Below are 20,893 nucleotides of genomic sequence, written 5' to 3' on the forward strand. Positions count from 1 at the left end.
TGTAGCACTTTGGCATTGGCTCTGAAGCATTAAATTTAGCAAATTAGAACCAGATGATTTTAAAATAGAAACTTACATAACTTCACGGTGTGATTTTTTTTTTCCCCAACACAAGTTTATCTTCATGAAGTCGCTTTGGCAGCTACTGTAATAGGTATTTAAGGAGAGAGGGCAGTGTCTGGGTATTGTTCATCTTTGTAACTCCCACAGTGCCCGGTAATATGTTGGGCAATTAGTAAGTACTGGTGGACAGCTGAATGAAATCCCAGCAGTGATTAGCAAGTAAAAGTTAATTGGAAAGGAAATACAATATAAATATTTATATGGATCTATAGGTAGACAAAACAGTGCTACCCTATACATAATGGTAAAAGTATGTCTCACCTTTGCTTTCATTGTTCAAGCTGTGTATCTACCTCAATGAGTCTGAAATAAAAGGCTAGCTCTGCTTCTCATGCTCCAAGGTACCATCACCCTGGAATTTTCCTAATACTTAAGTCACCATTCTATTTCTGCCATCTTAGCAGCTGCAGAAAAAAGTTTCTTACAGTCATTTCTCCCTTTCATCTCACATACAATTTCACAATGTAGCTGGTAATTTAAGGCTAACTTGGGAGTTCAGTGCATCACATGAAGTATTTATAATCTTCAAGATCTTGTATGTAGTGACACCATAAGTACAAATGAACAAGGTAAAGTATTCGCCCTCTAGAAGAACACTTTCTGGTAGAAGAACCAAGACACTCTAGTTATAAGTGAAAGAAACCCAACTCAAACTAGATTTGGCATGAAAGTGCACTTGCTGCCTTCTGAACTGGGTTGTCTAAGAGCATTCTTCAGGTATGGCTCTGTCCTGGAGCAGATATAATATGACCACAGTTCTCACCATCACTCCACTCTAAATGTCTCTGCTTTTATTTGCATCTGGATTCATTCTGTCTTACTTTGGACACACTCTATACAGAGGCAAAAATGTTCATTGTCAAGCAAATGTATACAGTGTATGACCCAAAGAAAGGCCCGCCTTTCTCCTAGGTTTCACATACAAAAGTCTCAAAGAAGATCTCAGATTGGCTCTCTGCCAAGTTCTTGGGTCCAATGCTGTAGGCAAGGGGATGAATTCTGTGACCACCAGGCCTCAATCAACAGCTGGAGCTCCCCAGTGGTGGACATATGCCATGAATATTAAGGGTGTACAATTGACATGGTTTGGCAGATCACTAGACGTGAGAAGTAGGTGGGAGAAAGAAGCAAAATATCAGTATGAAGTTTTGATTCTACTGACTGGAACAACAGTATTATCATAAATAGATAGAAAATGGGTCAAAGTAGACACCGTTTCATGGAAATTTCATATGTGTATTAGTCAGAGTTCTCCAGAGAAACAGACAAATTAGGTGTGGGTGTAAGGAGTGGTAAGGAGACAGATTTACTTATTTTAAGGCATAACTTTAAGGAATCACAAGTCCAAAACCTGCGGAGTAAGCCCACAATCTGTAGACACAGGGAAGAGTTTATGTTCCAGCTAGAGCCAGTCTGGAACAGAATTCCCTCTTCCTCTGGAGACCTAAGTCTCTCAAGTCCTTCACCTAATTGGATAAAGCCCACCAGCATGATCAAGGGTCATCTGCTTTATTCAAAGTCTGAAAATTTAATCTCATCCATAAAACATGTTCTCTGCAAATACTAATATTTGACCTACTGTGTGGGTTCCATGGCCTAGCTGAGTTGACACATAAAATTAACCTGTACAATATTTGAATGTGAGAAGTGTATGAGATGCAGCAGGAAATGAGAGTTTGGAACTCACAACTCAGGTCAGAAGATGTGATAGTCATCAGTACAAAGACAAGAGTAGTCATTAGAGAAGATGAGGTGGACAGCGGGAAATACAGTAGGAAAAGGGGCTGAGGATAGAACCTTGGGGAATGCCTACCTGAGAAGAAAATTAATAAGTATTGGCAAAAGCAGCTGAAGAATCAGAAGAACCTACTGCCACAGGACTAGAGGAAGGAGTGTATTGAAGACAACGCACATGGTGAACAATGTCACGAGCTAAGGGGGGATAAAGGAGTTGGCAGGGAAGTCTCAGCCTTGGCAATGGGGATGGGGGTCTCACTGTGGGGGCTCCCCAGCTGTGCTCTGTAGATCTCAATAGGCCAAATATCAGAAGGCCCACAATGAAGCAGGTACAGAAATTGAGTGAGTGCTTTAAGACTTGGACAGCAATCAGGCAGGGGTCATTTAATCTCAGGGGTCAATTTCATCATCCTGGTTGTCATCATCATCATCATCATCAGGGCTTTTCTTTTTCATTTTATTTTTCTAGTAACATAAACTTCAATACAACAGTCCAGATTGCTGGTTTGGGTGATTGCAGACGAAGTCAGGGGCAGAGGCGGGTGTGGGGACTGAGTGAGAGGCCAGGACTTGGGATCATTGACTCTCTGGCTTCTGCAAGTGAAAGAAAAAACTGGGTTGCAGCTGGGGAAGAGCCAGCAACGGGAAGATTCTGGAGACCTACAGAAAGTATCTGTGGTCTGTGTCCACCCATCCACAAATGTCGAAGTCTGGATATTTCCACGATCTGTGTGGCAGCTAAACCACCAGCAATGACCCAAAGTAACGCCTCTTTTCCACATACGCCACTTTGTAAGACCACTCACACAAAATGTGAAAGAGTTTGCAATGGGATGCAGTCCCACAGCCCTGGAAAGATCTTGTAATACATGCATGTGCCCTCCGTGTCTTTCTACAATGAAATACTGTGGCTTACACCATCTGTCTGGCCTCCAGGGTTCTGAACAAGAAAAATGCATCTGTATTTAGGGTAAGGAAGACCTGAATTCACTTGCTGAGAGCAGAGGGTTTAAGAGTAGGGAGCAGAGAAGAAAGGAGATGGATGGGAAGCTGCATCCCAGATTGGGCTTGAGAGAGGTAAACTGAAAAGGGCAGAATTCTTTTCATAAGGAGGGTGTCCTTTTATTTCTTCCGATGACCAGAACTGTACAGTAGAGAGCCTGTGAACACACAGTTGGTCTTCCATAGCCACAGGGTCCACAGCCACAGGATTAAACAACCACAGACAGAAAATACTCGGGGCAAAAAACAAACAAACAAACAAACAAACTGTATTTGTACTGAATATGTACAGACTTTTTTCTCTGTCTTTATTCTGCAAAAAAAAAAGGCAGTGTAACATATACATAGCATTTACATTATATTAGGTTTAACAACTAAACTAGAGCTGATTTGCAGTGTATCAGAGGATTACATAGGTTACGGCAAATACTATGTCATCTATAGAAGGGACTTGAGCACCCATGGGTTTTGGTATCCACAGGGATGCTGGAACCAATCTCTCATGGATGCTGAGAACCGCTGTATGGAGTGATTTTGAGGTGGCAAGTTTGAAAGCTGGGGAACACGTGGCTTCTGTCTTCCAGGGTCAGAAGGGGCTTCACCCTTGCTTCTTGTCATCCTGGCCCCCCCTTCCTAAGACCAGAAGCTCCCAAAGACTGTTTAGAGCATGAGTCATGAGAACCGCAGGCCTTGAAGTTCAAGAAAACCCTTGCGACATCCCCTTGTCTACATCTTCAAGTCTGAAATCACAGGGTGCCAAGACTTCAGCAAATTCAAGGAACTTATACTTAAACATCTGCAAATCTCAGTGGTGTCAGTGAGTGAGACAATGTCTTGTGCTCATCAGCAGGGGCCCTTTCGGTTTTCCCTATAAAGAGGAGAGCCACTCCATAGGTCTCTGCTGCCGTGGGCAGAAATGTGCCGTCCACGTTCAATCTGGCAAGGCAAGAGTGGGTGCTGGTGCCTGTACCGCCACCCAGTCCTGGGCCCGTGCTCTCAAGACATTTCTCTAGCAGACAAAATAAAAGATCGCTGAGAGCTAGCACACTTTGTTTGCTTTCTAAAATGAATCAATCTTCAAAAGCTTGGCTTGAACCTCGCAAGGAGTGATGTGTCCCCGCACCACATTCCTCCCATCTCCCCCTTCCACCAGGCTCTACATTGCTCAGATTCCTTCTTCTGGCTCCTCAGCGCCAGCTGGCGGCTGTCTGGGTTGGCCAGACAGGTTCCAGGCCCTGGACTGGGGCCTGCTGGGCATTCACAGCTGATGAGGGACAAGGGGCAAGCTTTCTCTGAAGACTAGGTCACATGGGTTGTTTGGGGACACAAGTGGGAAAAAATGCATCCCCAGCTCCTCAGGAATAGGTGTCCCCATGCCCACAGGAGGGTGGTCATTTGGTGTTTAACCTACTTTTCCTCCTTTCCCATTTTATCCCAGCCTACGTGGGCCCTTGCTGTGATGCTGGGAACCACATGTGAAGGGTGAGTTTCAAAGGCCACTGTGCCCTGGAAAATGACAAAGCTCAGGAGTAGATTGGAAACAGCACATTCAGCCCCAGCCAGGAACTCAGTGCACACTCACTGGCCTGTTCTGCTTATTCCACTGAGCCAAGAGCAGAAAGTGAGACAGAGGGAGGACAGGAGGGACTGCCAAGTTCCATCCCATGACATTTCTTCATGCCGTGTCACATCACACGAAAGCACATCTTTTTTGTTTGTTTTTTAAAGGGTCATTTTATTTATTTGAAAGGCAGAGTGATGGAGACAGAGGAAAAAAAAGAGATCTTCCATCTGTTGGTTCACTCCCCAAATGATTGCAATGGCCGCGGTTAGGCCCAGTCAAGGCCAGTAACCTGGAACCACATCTCCATCTCCCATGGGGGTGACAGGTTACCAAGGACTTGGGCCATCTTCCACTGCTTTTCCAGGCACGTTAGCAGGGAGCTGGATCAGAAGCGAAGCAGCCAGGAGTCCAACTGGCACTCTGATATGAGATGCCAATGTGGCAAGCATTGGTTTAACTCACTATACCACAACTCCAGCCCCCAAGTCTTATAATCCACAAAGTGGAAATATGCACATAGACAGAAGTCAAGAAGACTTTTCCAGGGTTAAGGGTTTATAAAGGAAGAACTTTTCAAATGTAAGGGTATACAAGAGGCCTTCAAAAAGTTCAAGGCTCCAGGCCAAAGCCAGGAGACAAGAAGGCAATACAGATCTCCCATGTGGTGTCAGGAACCTGATTACTTGAGCCATCACCTGCTGCCTCTCAGCATCTGCGTTAGCAGGAAGCTGGAACTTGGAGCAGAGTCAGGACTCAAATCCAGATATTCTAATATGAGATGCAGGAGTCAACCACCAGGCCAGAAGTCTGTCCCTAAGCTCACCCTTTAGTTCCATTTTTCAAGTACACGTTGAAGTTCTCTTCTGGAAAGGGTTAGCAAGGAGGCAGGCTGTGTTGGCGCTCACTCACTTAATAAGCATTATGCAGCAATACTGTTGTGCTGGGCAGTGCCTCCCAAAAGAAAAGAAGACCATGCTCCGTCCAGTCATGGAATTCCTGTTTATGTGGTCTTGGCAGAGCATCCTGACCTTTGTAAAAGTCCACAATTTCTACCAGCAGAAAAGATCTCCATGACAGGTTCAAGTAACAAGCTGTTTATTTGGACAGACCAAAGCAGGCCACAACAGAACTCCTTATAGCAAGAGCAAACAGCAAACAGGAGGGAAAGGAGGGCACACTGGCCAGGCAGCCTGCACAATTTCACTGTGAACCCCCTTTAGTTCCACTGAACTTCCGGGATACATACCTGGGTGCTTCAAAAAGTTCATGGAAAAATGGATTCAAAGATGAGTTTATTTTAGTACAAAAAAAATTAAATCCAGGGCCAGCATCGTGGCATAGTGGGTAAAGCCACTGTTTTCAACACCAGCATCCCATGTGGGCTCTGGTTCATGTCCTGGCTGTTCCACTTTTTTTATTTATTTATTTATTTTTTTTTTTTTTGACAGGCAGAGTGGACAGTGAGAGAGAGAGACAGAGAGAAAGGTCTTCCTTTGCCATTGGTTCACCCTCCAATGGCTGCTGCGGCCGGCACACCGCACTGATCTGAAGCCAGGAGCCAGGTGTTTCTCCTGGTCTCCCATGTGGGTGCAGGGTCCAAGCACTTGGGCCATCCTCTACTGCACTCCCGGGCCACAGCAGAGAGCTGGCCTGGAAGAGGGGCAACCGGGACAGAATCCGGTGCCCCAACCGGGACTAGAACCCGGTGTGCCTGCGCCACAGGCGAAGGATTAGCCTATTGAGCCATGGCGCCGGCCTGTTCCACTTTCAATCCAGCTCCCTGCTAATGGCCTGAGAAAAGCAGTGGAAAATGGTCCAAGTACTTGGGCCCCTGAAACTCACATGGTAGGCCCAGATGAAGCCCCTGGTTCCTAGCATTAGCCTGGCACAGCCCTGACTATTGCAGCCATCTGGGTAATGAACCAGTGGATGGAAGATCTCTCTCTCCGTAACTCTTTCAAATACAGAAATAAATCTTCAAAAAATTTAAATACATCCATAGTGTTTTCATAATACACATTTTCCTTTAACTTTTTGAAGACCTCTGATGAACAGTAAAAATGTGAATCTTCGCATGTTTACGGAGGTAAGTAAACTTAAATCTTTGTTATGTGCTTCTGTTTTTTCTTAGAACTTCAACACTAAGTTGTTTTCCCCAGACTCTTTAAAGAAAGAAAATACCAAGTGCTAACATGGGGCCTCACAATTGCTTGTCATATTCACAAGAGTTGAGTGAGTGTATTTAACATGTAATTTCGTCTGTCAGCGTTCCTCAGTTCTACCGTGGGGGGTGGGGGAAGGAAGGTGGTAATTAAGTATTCCAAAGTTGTAATAACACTGAACATCAAAACTTCACAACTGCACAGGTTTTCCGAAATCAAGTCCAGGTATTGCTCACAATCACTCTATTTACAGCACTCTCTCAGATTTTAGTAGCAGGGCGGTGATTCGGCATTCCAAGTGCTCTTTCATGGTTTTTCAAGGACTGAGAGGGGCCTCAGACACTTGATTGTAGCACTTTTGCCCTGGGGGAAATTAAAAGCCACCTCCAAGTGTCTGGGGTGGAGGGCAGAAAGCAGCCAGATGCTGGGCATGGTGTTTTGAAGGGCTGTACAATGGCTGACTGTTAAGGGGCAGGGAGACGGGGAAAGCCTTCACAGGGAGGGGATCGACCATGGCACACAGTAATCCACAGGCTACAAAGGAACCATTTCCAGCCACCCCGGGTGGCCTGTCACTGAGTGGAAAATGAGACATGAGAAAAGAAGTCAGGGAGGAACCAAATTTGAAGTCATCAGGCACCATGAGTTGACAAGCCTTTCAGTGAATACTACCCTCCATCTGTAGAAACACATACTTTTTAATATTGCCTTAACAACACTTTCAGGAAACAGAATGAAATGGGACTGGGGGCTGAGGTTGGGTCACCTTTTTAAGGTTTCTTGAGCCAAATAATTAGTGGAGGGAAAGCGAATGGATACTTTGGTCCACCCTACAGAAAGACCCAAGCATTAGGGGCTCTGCTTGGAGATTTCCCTAATAATATTCTTGCCTGCCTTCTAAGAGTTTGACCAGTACAACAGATAAAACAGAGTTGTTGCCTTGAAGTGAGAGGTGCTCTTTCCTTGCCTGCTAAGAAGTGGTTTGCTTTTGTTTGTTCCCCTGTCGACTTCAGCAAAGGCTGTGTGAGTGGACAAGACTAGAACTTTGAGAGGACAGAAACTGAGATCCAGTTACCTACAGAGGTACAGAAAGGGGTACCACAGAAGATAGAATCCTCTTCTACAAGCTTCTTAAAATCTTGTTGCGGAGAATAAACTCTCACAAATGAAACCGTGAAAGGTCATAACTAAGCAGTAAAGATTGGCTGCAGCACATAAGAGGACTTGCTAAATGAATAGGGTCCAAGACTGTCCTCCAAGCTCACTGAGGCCAACTTGAAGGGGGGAAGCATAGCACTTCTCATTGTTCGTTAAGGAAGTCAAATTCGGAAGCACTGACCAGGGCCATGGGGGATGAGAGAATCAGAGGGGAGGAGACTCTAGAAATGGCTCATGAAGAGTCAGGGGCATGACGGGGTTTAGGTTAGCAGAATGATGAAAGAGGGGTAGAGAGATGAAAGAAACTGCACGTGCACTGGCTCAGAAGTAGCAGGCAGTAAGCTGCATGTGTTGGCAGGTACACAATTAGCCCTCATTGCAACTTGAAAATGATGCCTGTGTCTCAGGCTTACTCCTTCTAGTGGGATGTTACAGTTTGAACAGGATTTGGGCCCCCAAACCATGCAGATGCTTAAATTTCTAAGTCTTACATTAGCAATTAATGGGTTAATGTTGGTGGGTTAAGGATGGAGACTTGATCTCACTAACTGGGAGGTGGGCCTTGTGGAAGGTTAGGTCCTTGGAGGCTCAGCCTTGGAAAGTAGTTTTTGTGAGAAGGTTGGCTATACAAGCTGAGTGTTTCTTTCCTCTATCCCCCTCTCCCCCCCTTCTCCCCCTACTCCCCTCTCCTTTCTTCCCCTCCCCTCCTCTTCTCTCTCTCTCTCTCTCTCTGGCCTTACTGGGTGGTGTAACCAATGAGGACCCCCCCCAAAAATGTACTGTGATCCTCCAAAGTGTAAACAAAAAGAAACTTTCCCTCCTAACTCGTTCCTCTCCTGTGTTTTAGTTAAAGTAATGAAAAGCTAACATTGGTGGAGACTCAGTGTTACTGAACCAACAAACAGGAGCTCAGATAACAAACTGCATCAAGAAGAAGCCTATTGGGCAGTACAGCACAGTGGTTAGGGCCACATAGACTCAGGATCCAGAAAGCCTGGGTTTATATACAAAGCTTCCCACTCTATTGTGAAGTAACAGAACCTGAGTCCCCATTTTTTTTTTTTTTTTTTTTTGAGTAGAAAAACAATACCACCTATCTATTGGTACATGAGATGACTATTACATGATACAGGAGATGACTATTTTAGACTTCATTGTATTTGTAAATGTCTAGCACAGGGCCTGGCACTTCAGAGATCTCCAATCACGGCTGAATGAGCCAAGGGACAGTTGGATTGAAAGAGAAAACTCTCAAAAGCTGGTCCTTGGGGGAGGTTTCTAGAGATCGGCAATAGAATGGAAAAGCTACTCCCTCACATTACTTTTTGAAACAATTTCGGTTTCTACATAGGTTGCTCTAAAAAACAAACAAACAAACAAAAACTGGTATTAAACTAGAAGTGCTAGAGGCTGGCCCTAGAATGACAATTTTTGAGGCTTGATTCCTTTGGTGCTCATTCAGCTTCTAGACTGTTCCTCTGCGGATGTGGAAGGATCTCCACTTTAGCTGGAATCTTCAAGGCCAGATTTGCCTTGCACTACTCTAAAGCATGGGTTACTGAATTTTCCCAGAGGGTCAGGTAATGCGATTTCTTCAGCTTGATGGAAATGCTCATCTCTGCTGCTGCAGCTAGAAAGACAAAGCTGTGTTCCAAGAGAACTTGAGACACAGAAGTCAGAATTTTTCATGATTTTTAAATTCATGAAATATTACTCTTCTTTCATTTTTCCCAGCCATTTAAAAATGTCAAAGCTACTCTTAGCTCATAGATACAGCGCTGGCAACAGGCCTTGTATTGGTCCTACAAATGTGCACCCTGTCTCCATTTTTCATAAATGTCTGTTGCTCAACTTCTCCAAACATGTTTTCCTCATTCCCTTCCTGGGCGCCAAGCAGAACCTCAAGGTAAACACACATTCTTTGAAGTTGCATTTATCGTCTTATTCATTCCCTAAGTATTTGACTACCTGTAAGGAAGCAGGAGACAAGGAGACCAGCAAGATACCACCTTGTCCCTCTGGAGTACACTTCGAAGCCAGAGAAACAGACGTCAGCAAATCATCGCGATACAAAGTGGAAAAGCCCTCATAATAGAGCCGTGTTCTAAGTACAATGGGGGCACAGTGCAGGGAAGGAGGAGTGAGTTCTGAACTGAAGAGGTGGGCAGGGTGGGGGCTGTGGACAAGGACACACAAAAGAGTTAGTGTTGGGGCTGGGCTAGACAGCAAGGGAGCAAAGGGGGGCAGCTGTGCAGCCAGGAAGGTACGGGGCTGTCTTGCAATGCACGAGGTTCCCTCCCCACTCCTTCCCTGTGTGGCTAGAGTGTGGGAGGGAGAAGGGCGGAGGAGGGAAGTTGAGGTCAGGCAGGGAGGTGGGCTCAGGTGATAGTCCATGCCTCAGTGCCCAGATTCTGTTTCTTGAGGCCTTGAAGTGTCACTGGAGGATTTTAAACATGTTAGTCATATGATCGGCTCTGTACTCTGGAAATTAAACTGGCGGGGATGTGGCAGGCAGACCGGGTCAGGGAAAGAGTTCAGGCTAATAGACTAAAAAGAAATCACTGGAGTAGCTTAGACAAGAGACTCAGAGGACTGATCTAATGCTTGACTGTGCTATGGCTCAGGCTGGTGGGAGCCTTGCTGGCGTGTGCAAGGCGCAGCTTCGTCCCCTGCGAGGGGCTGGACCAGATGATTTCCAACGTCACTTCCCAGGCAGCAAGCTCTGGTTCTATGACTTTGCCCTGCACTCTCAGACAACAGCCACAGGGTTCCTTCCCAGACATGCCTCCTCCCTCTAGCATGCTCTGGAGTTTCGTGTTCTGCTGGATTCATGCCTGTGTCCAGTGGTAGCTGGAAAATCACTTGGATGGTATCCAGTGCCATTTCCCACACTCCTGTCTGCACGAGGGTCTGGGGAGACAGAGCTCTTGGCAAAGAAGGAGGTAGGTGGCAAGGCTGACAGGTGGGGATGCCCACCGAAGTCAGGGTTGGCAGGCACAGGGGCAGGGGCCTCAACTACTTCAGGAGGGTCCCTCCGGGAGTACTAGGGCTGCTATAAGCATTGATTACACAGCTCAGCTTTAAACATCACTTGTGCAACCAGGTTCTCAAGTAATAGATTGTGGTAGGGGCTGTTTCTGTATTCATTGAGAGGACAAATGTTTCCCCAAAGAGTTTTAAAGAAAATATGCTAAATGACACTAATAAAGTAACAACTGACTGCAGTTTTAAGCCGTGTTGAGACCAGAGCTCAGCCATTTAACTAGTAGCCTGCTCTCCTCAAGTGCTGAAACAGAATATGAAAACAGTGAAAAGTATCCCCTGTTCCAAACGCCCCAGTGCCTTCCTGTCCACTCAAACAAACAAACAAACAAACAAACAAAAAAAAAACCAGAGTTCCTCACCCCACCCCTCTTGAGCTCATCTTCTCCGTGAGTCCCTGAGGACTCCACATTGGGCATGCCAGACTGTTTGCTGTTCTTAGACAAACTAAACCCTTACCTACCCTAAGCCCTGTGCACACGTCACCTCTGTCCAGATGATCTTTCCCCAGATCTCTGGGTGGCTGGTCCCTTCACGAAATTCTTACAATTTTTCTTTATGTGATTATTTCTGCTTATGTGTCATTTCCTTAGAGTGGCTTCTCCAACCACTCTATCCTAAAAAACAGGCCCCACTTCCCCCCAGCCATGGTCTGTTTTCCTCTAGCAGTTTTCCCTGCTGAATTTCTCTTCGTAGCATTTGTCATGGCACATCGTATTATCCATCCCTTCCATTATTTTTCTGTTCTCACTGGACTGTAAGCTCCACAAGGGGGAAATTCTTCTGTCCAGGCTACTACTGTCTACTCCTTGCCTGGAAGGTGCCTGCATGTGGGAGGTGTTAAATCAGCAAGGATGGCCCACGCATGGGGGACTCCTCCACCTGTTTATGAACACCCACCTCACTTACAACATCAACAATAGTCTACTAATATTTATAATGAATAGAGTGCTAACTTAAATAACAGTAATGCTATATAATATAGTAACAAACTAATACAGAGTAAATATAATATTAATGCTAATGTAACAATAACATCAGTTAATAATAAATAACTACTAAGGCCTTACAACATGCCAAGCGCTATCCACTTCTACTCACATTATTTCATTCAATCCTCACTATATCCTAGCAGGTAGATGTTATTGTTTCTATTTTACATTTAAAGACACTAAAATCAAGAAACCTGCTGAGATTGCAACACCTGATCCCAACACCTCGGCGCCTTCCTTTACGCATCTGACTGTCTGCTGACCCAAGCCATCTTTCGATGAACTTCCAGTGGAGTTGAAGCGTCTCACGGTATAGGACAGAAACAGAAAAGCAGGGGGCTGTTCAGTGGGAAGCCAGCCTTTCTGGCCAGAGAATGACAGTCCAAAAAGCTCCAGCACACACAGGGTTTGGGATGTTTGGGGATGTTCAGCGTTTTAAAGCACTAAGTGGGATGGCATTCACATACTCAAACAACACAGCAGGATTCAGCTTAGGAAGCCAATGGCACGGTAAGTTATCTAGATCCGGAGGCCAGGAGACTCATCTTACACCTGGAAAAGCCTTTGACTCATTGTCCTCTCTTATCTAGGCAGACACCAAAAACAATTTCCTGCAAACTGAGGATGCTCTGCTAAGTCTGCTGGACTGTCAGGAAGGTCCTTGTGATGAGCTAGGCTGCACGCCTAGTTTGTGTTCAGAGAGACCTCGCAAAAGCACTCGGGCTCATTTCTGCTGGAAGCCCGAATGAAGAAAAAAAAAAGCAAGACCCATCAGAGGCCAGAATGGGTGTGGCAACCTCAAGTCCAGGGAATCGGTGCCCCATTAAACTGTAAACTGAACAGAGAAGGCTGTTTCTGGAAACCACTTTTGTAGACAGCTGCTCTCCTGTTCTTTTTGCTTAGGTTGTAAAAGTAGAGTCTTAATCCCTTGGGAATTTAGCCCCCTCCCCTTAAAAAAAAATCAAACTGATTCTAATCCAACTCTGTCAGGAAGAAAAGAAAAAAGTCAGGTCTGATTTTTCCATCCTAGTCATAGTCTGGGTTGGAGTGCAGCCCATTCGGGACTGCTGTGGTGTGGATTCCTGAGGCCCAGGAGCAGGGCAGTTTTCACACCACCACACTCCCCTTCCGAAGAGGTACCGAAGATGACCCTTTCTGTCTTCCCAGGATGATTCTTTCTCTATAGAATTCCAGTCACGAGCTGCAGTGGAGAGAGGCTGGGTGCTGTAGCCAGGCCCATCAGACAGGGGTCTTTTTTTTTATTCCCCTGGGATAATAAGTGTCGGTGGGTTAATGGGTCAACTTGAGGAGAGAGGTCAGAAGGAAGTAACTGCAAGGCTCAGAGCTGGAGCTGAAAATGCCCGCTATCAAAGAGCACAGGACCCAGCAGCCACTGATGATGTATAGGGCGTGCCCTGGCCGGCCCCATCCCCCAGGTCACATTTAACCATTACTCTGAGCAAAGCCAGTGAAGGTCACTTCAGGGGCCTGACACTCTCTGGGTGAGGCCTGTGCGGGGGCACAGCCTTTTCACTGAGGGAGAATTGTATTCCAGCTGCTTGCAGACCTACGCTGCTTCAGAGCACTCTGAACATTGACAAGGACAAAAAAAGCAGCCACCAAAAAAAAAGAGAGAGACACAGAGAGATATCAGCAGGGGTGTTTAGTAAAAAGGAACCCAGAGACAGAAAACCTTTTGTTCCCCGGGTTCGTTTCATGTAGAGGCTGCGAGGTGAATAGCTTTGAAACGAAATGGGTTTATGAAGGAGTTGCTAGGAGAAGCTCCACTGTCAGGCTGCTTGGTGAACTACCATTCGCTAAAATTTCAGTTAAATGGAATGGGTTTATCTCCTTTTCCTGTTTTTCGTTTTATTTACTTCTTTCTTTCTTTCTGGGGGACAGAGAAAGGCTCACGACGGTTCCCCACTTTGTTTTATTTTCCACCCTTCGGGATACCATAAAAACAAATGATCACATTGCAAGTTCTTTGTCAGTTTTTCAGAAGTTAAGGGGTGGGCGGGGCTTAAGCATTACCTTGCCCCGCCAGCCAATGGTGGAGTGGTATGCAAATGAAGTCCTGATAGGCCTGCCTCAATCAAAACAGTGAGCTCAGAGGCTGGGGAAGGCGGCTGCGACTCCGGGGCAGGCTCTCTCCACCGGCTGCTCCGCACTCCATGGAGGAGCCCGCACACCAGTGCTTCATGCTCCCTGACTAGCCTACCGAAACGGCTCTATTCTCCGCCGCCGAAATGAAGTACAAGGTAAGAGAGAGCCCCCTTTAGAGCAGGTGTCTTTGGACGCCTGCATGACAGCTCCTCTGCGTGGCCCCCGCCAATGCTCCGCAGAGCTCTATGAAGCTGGCACGCCAGCAGGCAAGCTGAGCCCAGACTTTGAGAGAGCCCCAGGCGATTGCAGTGCACCGAGCCCTTCTGCTGTCTGCTCTGGGAGTCGCCGAGTGGTGAGCAGTGAGCCCCGGCGCGGGCGGGCAGCAGCCACTGCGGATCAGAGGGTGTCTGCAACCGCAGCAGACAGGAGCTCCAGCCTGCACGGCCCTGGGATTCTCCCAGACTGGCTCTCCACGCAAAGCTTTTCAGCCTTTACCTTACGCGTCTGTCGGGAAAGCATGGTGCCATATGTACTTTTGGTGGAAGACGTGAAAAGCCCAGTCTGTTGTTACAGTGGTGATGGAGAATTCTGATATCCCTAGATGTTAGATGTAGGATGTAAGAGTAAATGAGTATTGGTCATTTCTTGAAGCTTTCGTTGATGTTTGAATGGAGGCTCAAGCCAGCTTATGCCTGCGCCTCTCAGAGCGTCATGGTCATAGTACTTGGTCAGCACTGTTTGTGTGCTTATTCTTGGCCAAGGATTATCACTGGCTCAGCATACCCCATCCAAAGAGGCAAGAGGCTTGCAGTGGACATGGTACAGAAGCAGACTGCCATCCATCGGGCATGATTGTTTTCTTGGATGATGAACAGACATGAGTCCTAGTGCTTTTAAACCGGTGCTATTATCAAATATTATATTATCAAATCTGGCAAGCTGTGGCCTTGCTTTGGGGTTGACAATTTGTACTAATTGCACTACCTGGGATTACTTTGCTTTCTCTCTGAATTATCTAGTTTCTGGTCTATTCCTTTAGCACGTAAGGTTGCAAATACATGGTCTAACTTAATAACCACTGGCTAACCGCAGTGATAAATCTTTGGTTCAGAAGCTATAGATCTTGTTCAAAAGCCCGAAATCTAAATGTTGGAAGTCTTTATTGTCATGCATGAGTTATAGTTCTTGAAAAGGTTACAATAATCTGAAACCACAGGAATCAGTTATCCCTGGACTATTTCCCATTTATCTGCAACAGTTGGGAGAGAGCAGAGGAAAAAACAATCCTGAAGATCAAAATTAGACTTTAGGAAATAACCCAACACAAATCCTTGGACCTGGAAGAAAGTTCTTTTTTTTGATGGGGTTCACCCTCATATTTCTCCAGTTTCCTTATTTAGCACAGAGATAGGACTAGGACCAGATATTACTCATGCTGGAGTGATTTTTTTCTTCTCGCATTGCTGAATAAAAGCTTACTTGAAGAAAAAAGCATATTCATACATTTATTACTGGAAAGTTAAATGGATGAAATTGAGTGCTATAATGTAGAAAGTGACAAAGTTTAAAGTCACTTTTATCCAGTGACCTCATCATGTCTTAGCATTACTATTTATGGGAAGAAAATATCGGGGCAACTGACAATGTCAATTGCTATTGGCATTCAGGGGGAAAACCTGCCTTTTTTCTGGGTCTTAGCCATGTTGAGGACCCTGCCAAGTGATGTAAATAATGAGTCTTTTTAGCTTGTGAACACATTTTCCCACAAAAAAAGGGCTGAGTTCTCTGAACAAGTGACAGACTGATGCCCTGTGGCAACTATCAAAGGAACCCACAGCTGAAGCAATCCCCTCTCCCTTTCTTACGAAGTCCAGCTTCTCTTCACTAATAACAGACAACTTTATTTTGGCACAGGATTTTGTCATTTTCAGGAGAGGAGGTGACACAAAAGTAGTGCGATTAGAACACCGAGATTCACTATGACAAGACTGTCATGTGTAACTCTCCCAGTGACTCCCAGATGTAGGAATTACTCAGACACTCATGTTCAAATGTGGAAATTGTGGCACAGAGAGTCTAGGTAATTTATCGAGTGCTAATACAAATGGTGAACTGGGATCCAAAATTCATGACTTTAACCACTTATTAAGAGACAGACCAAGAACCATTTTTGACCTCCCAAAAATATCTTGATGAATGTTTTCTTCTCCCCGAAAGTTCAAGGCTATTACATCCCAAGTATTCCTGAAGGTTGGATTCTAATTCCTATTTACTTCTTCTTTGTCAGTGACTCTATAAAGCAAAATGAAATGCACATTTGACAGTTACTTGTTTAATATGAGCTGCTTAGGTAGTAAAACCAGACAATTATTAGACTGTAAAATCCTAGAGTAGGAATTATCTTTAAAACACTACACTGCTCTAATAAATGATAAATGTAGCACAGACTGTAAAGTGTTCATTGAGATATTTATAAATCAGGCCCTATAATGTGTTTTGCTGCAGTTAACCAGATTATCTGGTTTAGCCACTTTGGGGATCATAACTAGAGAACAGTCAACCTCCACTCACTTGCTTATAATATACTCCCTTGCAGTTCCAGGCATGCAAGTGATGTTATTTACAATAATCAGGAGAGCTGTGGAGCCTAAGCTATTACTTTAGGTAAACTTTTTTGGTTAGGAGATATCTGGCCTATTTTTAATTCATTGCGTGTTTTTATTTGTTCACAGGAAGACTACAGTCACTCTCATATGTACCTATTATTCCACTCCTCTTAGAAGGGAATTAGTCTGGAGTGGTGTGACAGTAAATTGTGGGATCTTAATAAGTTTTCCACAAAATCTTAATATAAGACTAGGTTCTCCAGAGGGGCAGGGAGGAAGGTGGCACCTGCACGGTCTTGGTTTGCTTGTTCTTAGGAGGTTCCCTCCTGTCTCTAGCCGGAGGGCTGCGGAGGGTAAAGGACCCCAAGGGTCTCTGCACAGCTGTGTTTGCACAGAAGCACCCCCAGGCCCCGCCCACTTCGTGCTGGCTAGGTCCCAGGCTCCGCCCACTCCAGGCCCTAGCCTGGGAGGCGCTCCAAGGCCCTGTCTGCCTGACCTGTACTGGCTTCACGGCTTCTGTAACTTGGCCAAATTTCTGAGTGCTTGCGTGCCTCCGTTACAATTCTACCCTGTGTATCGAGTCTGCCATACAACGAACTCATTCTTAAATGTTTTCACTGAAGAAAAATTACAGATGGGACTTAGAGTAAAATGAAGCTTACGCTTTGAAATTCCTGATTCTTGTGTTCTGGTTTCAGGGGGACAAGCTGGTCAGGGAAAGAGGAAAGCGTGTGCCACAGAAAGCTTTTGAGGGCAACTCTGAAGTAACTGTTATTTTCCCAAACCAGTTTGAGAAGAAACACAGGGTCTTCAGTGTAGTCAGTACGGTCATTTTGTATATAACCTATGAAACTCCCAGTTCTTTACTTGCTTTGATATTTTGTTTTCTAGTTCTCAATTTTTCTCTAAGTGGTTTGTGGTAACCCATCTAGAGTTTGAGACTTCTCTTTCTCCTTGTTAATGTGAGATTTGTGAACTTAAAAGCACCCAAAGGTGCTTTGAAAACTATTGGTGTGATTGCATATGGATTCATACAATTAGCAAACTGCTTTTCAGAGCTAGATGACTTGTGCACACTGAGATACAAGTCGTTCTAGAACCGAAAGTGTGCTGACAACACCAAGTTTACAAGGTGTGCGGCATGTTACAGGGTCCTCTGCCGTCCCTGCTGGAATACACTTCAGTCCTCTTCTCACAACTTCTTGGTGGCTTCTTGTCTCTCCCCTCATCCCTGATCAAAGCAAAAAGGCTTTCTCCCTATTTTTCAATCTTCTTTGCAAACACACTGTCCCCTTTTGTGCCTTTATAACCTGACTGGCTCTCACTGCCTCATTCAAGCATTCCTTATGCCTCTCCAACACCAAAATTCAGTGGGTTCACCTCCCGCACCTGCAGGAACTACCTCCCCCTACTGCACATCCTGTACCCCTTCCTTTGCCTCTCCTTCGACTCTGCTGTGGGAAATCTTGTTCCCCTACTGCTCCCATTTGTTGCCTACGTGACCTGAGTAATCTGTTCTTCCCACTAGTAATGTCTCCTCATCCACTCCATAAAAGCAATCAAATGCCTAAACCTTTGCCTCCTGGGCAGTCCTATAATCCCTAAAATAGGCTTTATGTTTTTCACCTCTGCCCTCCTCTGTTTGCACTGCCTTACTTATTAACCTCACTCATTCAAAGCACCCACTATCTAAAGGGCACCTATAATTCTCCTACATCGCCTTCTGAGGCAGTCCAGCTTTACAAGAGACTTGCCCTTTGTATGTGGAGGTGGGCTGATAGACATGTCCCAGAATTCAAAGTCTGATCTAGATCTGTTAAGCCCTCAGGGTGCAGAAACTTGGTCTTATAAGCTCTTATATTAGAGATACCATAGCTTGTAGGTGCTGGAAAAAGGCATTTTTTTTTGACAGGCAGAGTTATACAGTGAGAGAGAGAGAGAGAGAAGGAGAAAGATCTTCCTTTTTCCGTTGGTCCACTCCCCAAGTGGCCGCTACAGCTGGCGTGCTGCGCCGATCTGAAGCCAGGTGCCAGGTGCTTCCTTCTGGTCTCCCATGCGGGTGTAGGGCCCAAGCACTTTGGCCATCCTCCACTGCCTTCCCAGGCCACAGCAGAGAGCTGAACTGGAAGAGGAGCAACCGGGACAGAATCCGGTGCCCCACCTAGGACTAGAACCTGGGGTGCCAGCGCCGCAGGCGGAGGATTAGCCTAGTGAGCCATGGCACCAGCGGACAAAGGCATTTTTGCATCTTGGGGCTTTAAACGCTGTAACCTTGGGCAAGTTAAGCTCTCTGAGCTTCAGTTTTATCTGCAAGACACAGGTAATATGCCCAAGAGGATATATGAAAATAAGAGTGCGTCCCACGGTTCCTGGTATACGGGTAGACAGTGCTAGCTGGCTCCAGCTCTCCCTGTATACAGCATCTCCTGTATAGGAAATGTGCAGAAGATGTTGAAGGACTGTATCACTCAAGAGTTGGTGATTACATCGAGTCCCAGGTAGTAAATTAAGCTGGTTGAGTATGTGAGGTATTCCTGGGGCCTGGGTATTCCTGGTGTATGGGAGAAATGCAGATCCCAGACAAGGGAACCACACAGCGTTCCTCTGGCACAAGCCCCTGAGTGTAATGTATCATTGACTTGGCTTCTCTGTTGTTATTAATAAGTCTTGATATTCCTGAAATTGCAGGACCTTGTTCAAAAGGGGTACTCAACAAATGCCTATGAGAGTTGATGTTGATAGCCACTTAAAAGGATCTTAACACCGGCACAGTGGAAAAGACATGGATTTTGTTCCAAATCCCACTTTTGTTACTTCCTAATGGTAATTCTAAGCTAGCTATTTTAGATCGCCAGTTCCTCCCTTAAAAATGAGAATGATAGCATCTGGCTTATCAGAGTTGCAAAGATATAATACACGAGGAACTTCAAAAACTTCCTGGTAAAATGGAATCTAAAGAAAGTTTATTTTGGTGCAGAAATTGTTTTGAAACCATGTGAAGTTTTTTCATAACACATTTTCCATGGATTTGTTGAAGACCCCTCGTACATGCATTCATACATATGGAGACACAGAGGAGCATTATACAGATAAACGTCTAAGAGGAAACATTCACTGAATTGTTTACCTGTAACAAAAATAATAATGAGAAAGTTGTCAATTAACAAAAGCAAAAGAAAATCCAGGAAAGATGGTTGGGGAGTAGATGAGAAGCTCAGGGTAGATGTTGCCCCTCTTCCATTGCTGTCAGAGTGACGTCAATGCAAAGCCAGGGGTCTTGGTGCTCTGTATCTAGATCATTTTAGGGTTAGAAAGAAACCTAGACAAATTGGCTTGAAAAATGCCAACCACCAGGACCACGGCCCTACACTGCAGAAACATATAGGCTTAATTACCAGGACTGTTTGCCAAGACAAACTAAACACGACCATTGGGAAGAAATACTACATTTCCAATTTCAAATGCTGGAGAATAGCTGCCAGTTGCCTAGGCAATGGATGATTGCAAAGAGGATGGGCATGGATAGGGGACAAGAGGAAAAAAAACCCTGTTTATACATGGTCAACAACACCCCCTCGATCTTATTGACTTTGGACATTCCAGTCGTGTCCCTGTGGTAATTCTGGCTAATGAGGACTCCTCACGGCTGGGGACCATCACAGCTGCAAAAGGCTCTTCCCGAAGAGTCTTCATTTTCAGATAGCAGCCTTGTTGGTGACCCTTTCCCACTTAAAGACTGACTCTTCGGAAGATAGTTTTCGAAAACAACGTACTCTTGGTGGATTTAGGGATGGTAGAAAGGCTTTCTAGGAAACATGAATAGTGATGATGACCGCTATTTCTCATGGCAAGGTAGTAGTTGTAAGATTACCCAAAATATTGCTAATGTGAGATGTTAATAATTTGTGTTGATCAGAAATGAAGATTCAGCAACCATGAACATCTGAAAGTACAAACACTGCAAACAAAAAAACTGGCTGATAGCTCCCTCTGGAAATTAATTTTAATTCTTTACTCTGTGTGTTTGTGTATATACACACCAGGAGGCTTCAAAAGTCTGTAGAAAATTGAATTAAAAAATAAATGCAGGGCCAGGTGATTAGCCTAGTGGCTAAGATATCACCCATGTTCCACATTAGAATTCCTGGGTTCAGTATCTGGCTCCAGCTCCTGAGTCCAGCTTCCTGCAAATGCAGGTGATGACTCAAGTAATGGATTCCTGACACCAACATGAGAGATGTGAATTAAGTTCCTGGCTCCCAACTTCAGCCCTGGCCCAGCCCCAGCCACTGTGGGCATTTGAGAAGTGAATCAATTGTTGGGCTCACTCGCTTTCACTCTCTCTCTCGAAAAAGAAAAATTTTTGAAAATATAAGTTAATTTTGTTGCAAAAAAAAAATC

The 20,893-nt window shown here is 45.2% G+C and overlaps 1 protein-coding gene across 3 annotated transcripts in view; it reads left to right on the forward strand.

Annotated features, from left to right (window-relative positions):
* Positions 1-20,893, forward strand: part of NEDD9 (neural precursor cell expressed, developmentally down-regulated 9) — a 203,905-nt gene that overhangs the window by 135,120 nt on the left and 47,892 nt on the right. Inside the window, exon 1 of one of the 3 annotated variants that reach the window (XM_008262388.5) lies at positions 13,861-14,041. The exons of the other annotated variants lie outside the window; for them this stretch is intronic. Coding sequence (XP_008260610.3) covers positions 14,030-14,041 — 12 coding nt within the window. The 5' untranslated portion in view covers positions 13,861-14,029. Of the gene's footprint in view, positions 1-13,860; positions 14,042-20,893 lie in introns of those variants that run through there. 3 annotated transcript variants of the gene reach the window in all.

The sequence above is a fragment of the Oryctolagus cuniculus genome, chromosome 5, assembly GCF_051225735.1.
Source record: "Oryctolagus cuniculus isolate XC-2025 breed Fujian yellow rabbit chromosome 5, ASM5122573v1, whole genome shotgun sequence".
Taxonomy (NCBI): domain Eukaryota; kingdom Metazoa; phylum Chordata; class Mammalia; order Lagomorpha; family Leporidae; genus Oryctolagus; species Oryctolagus cuniculus.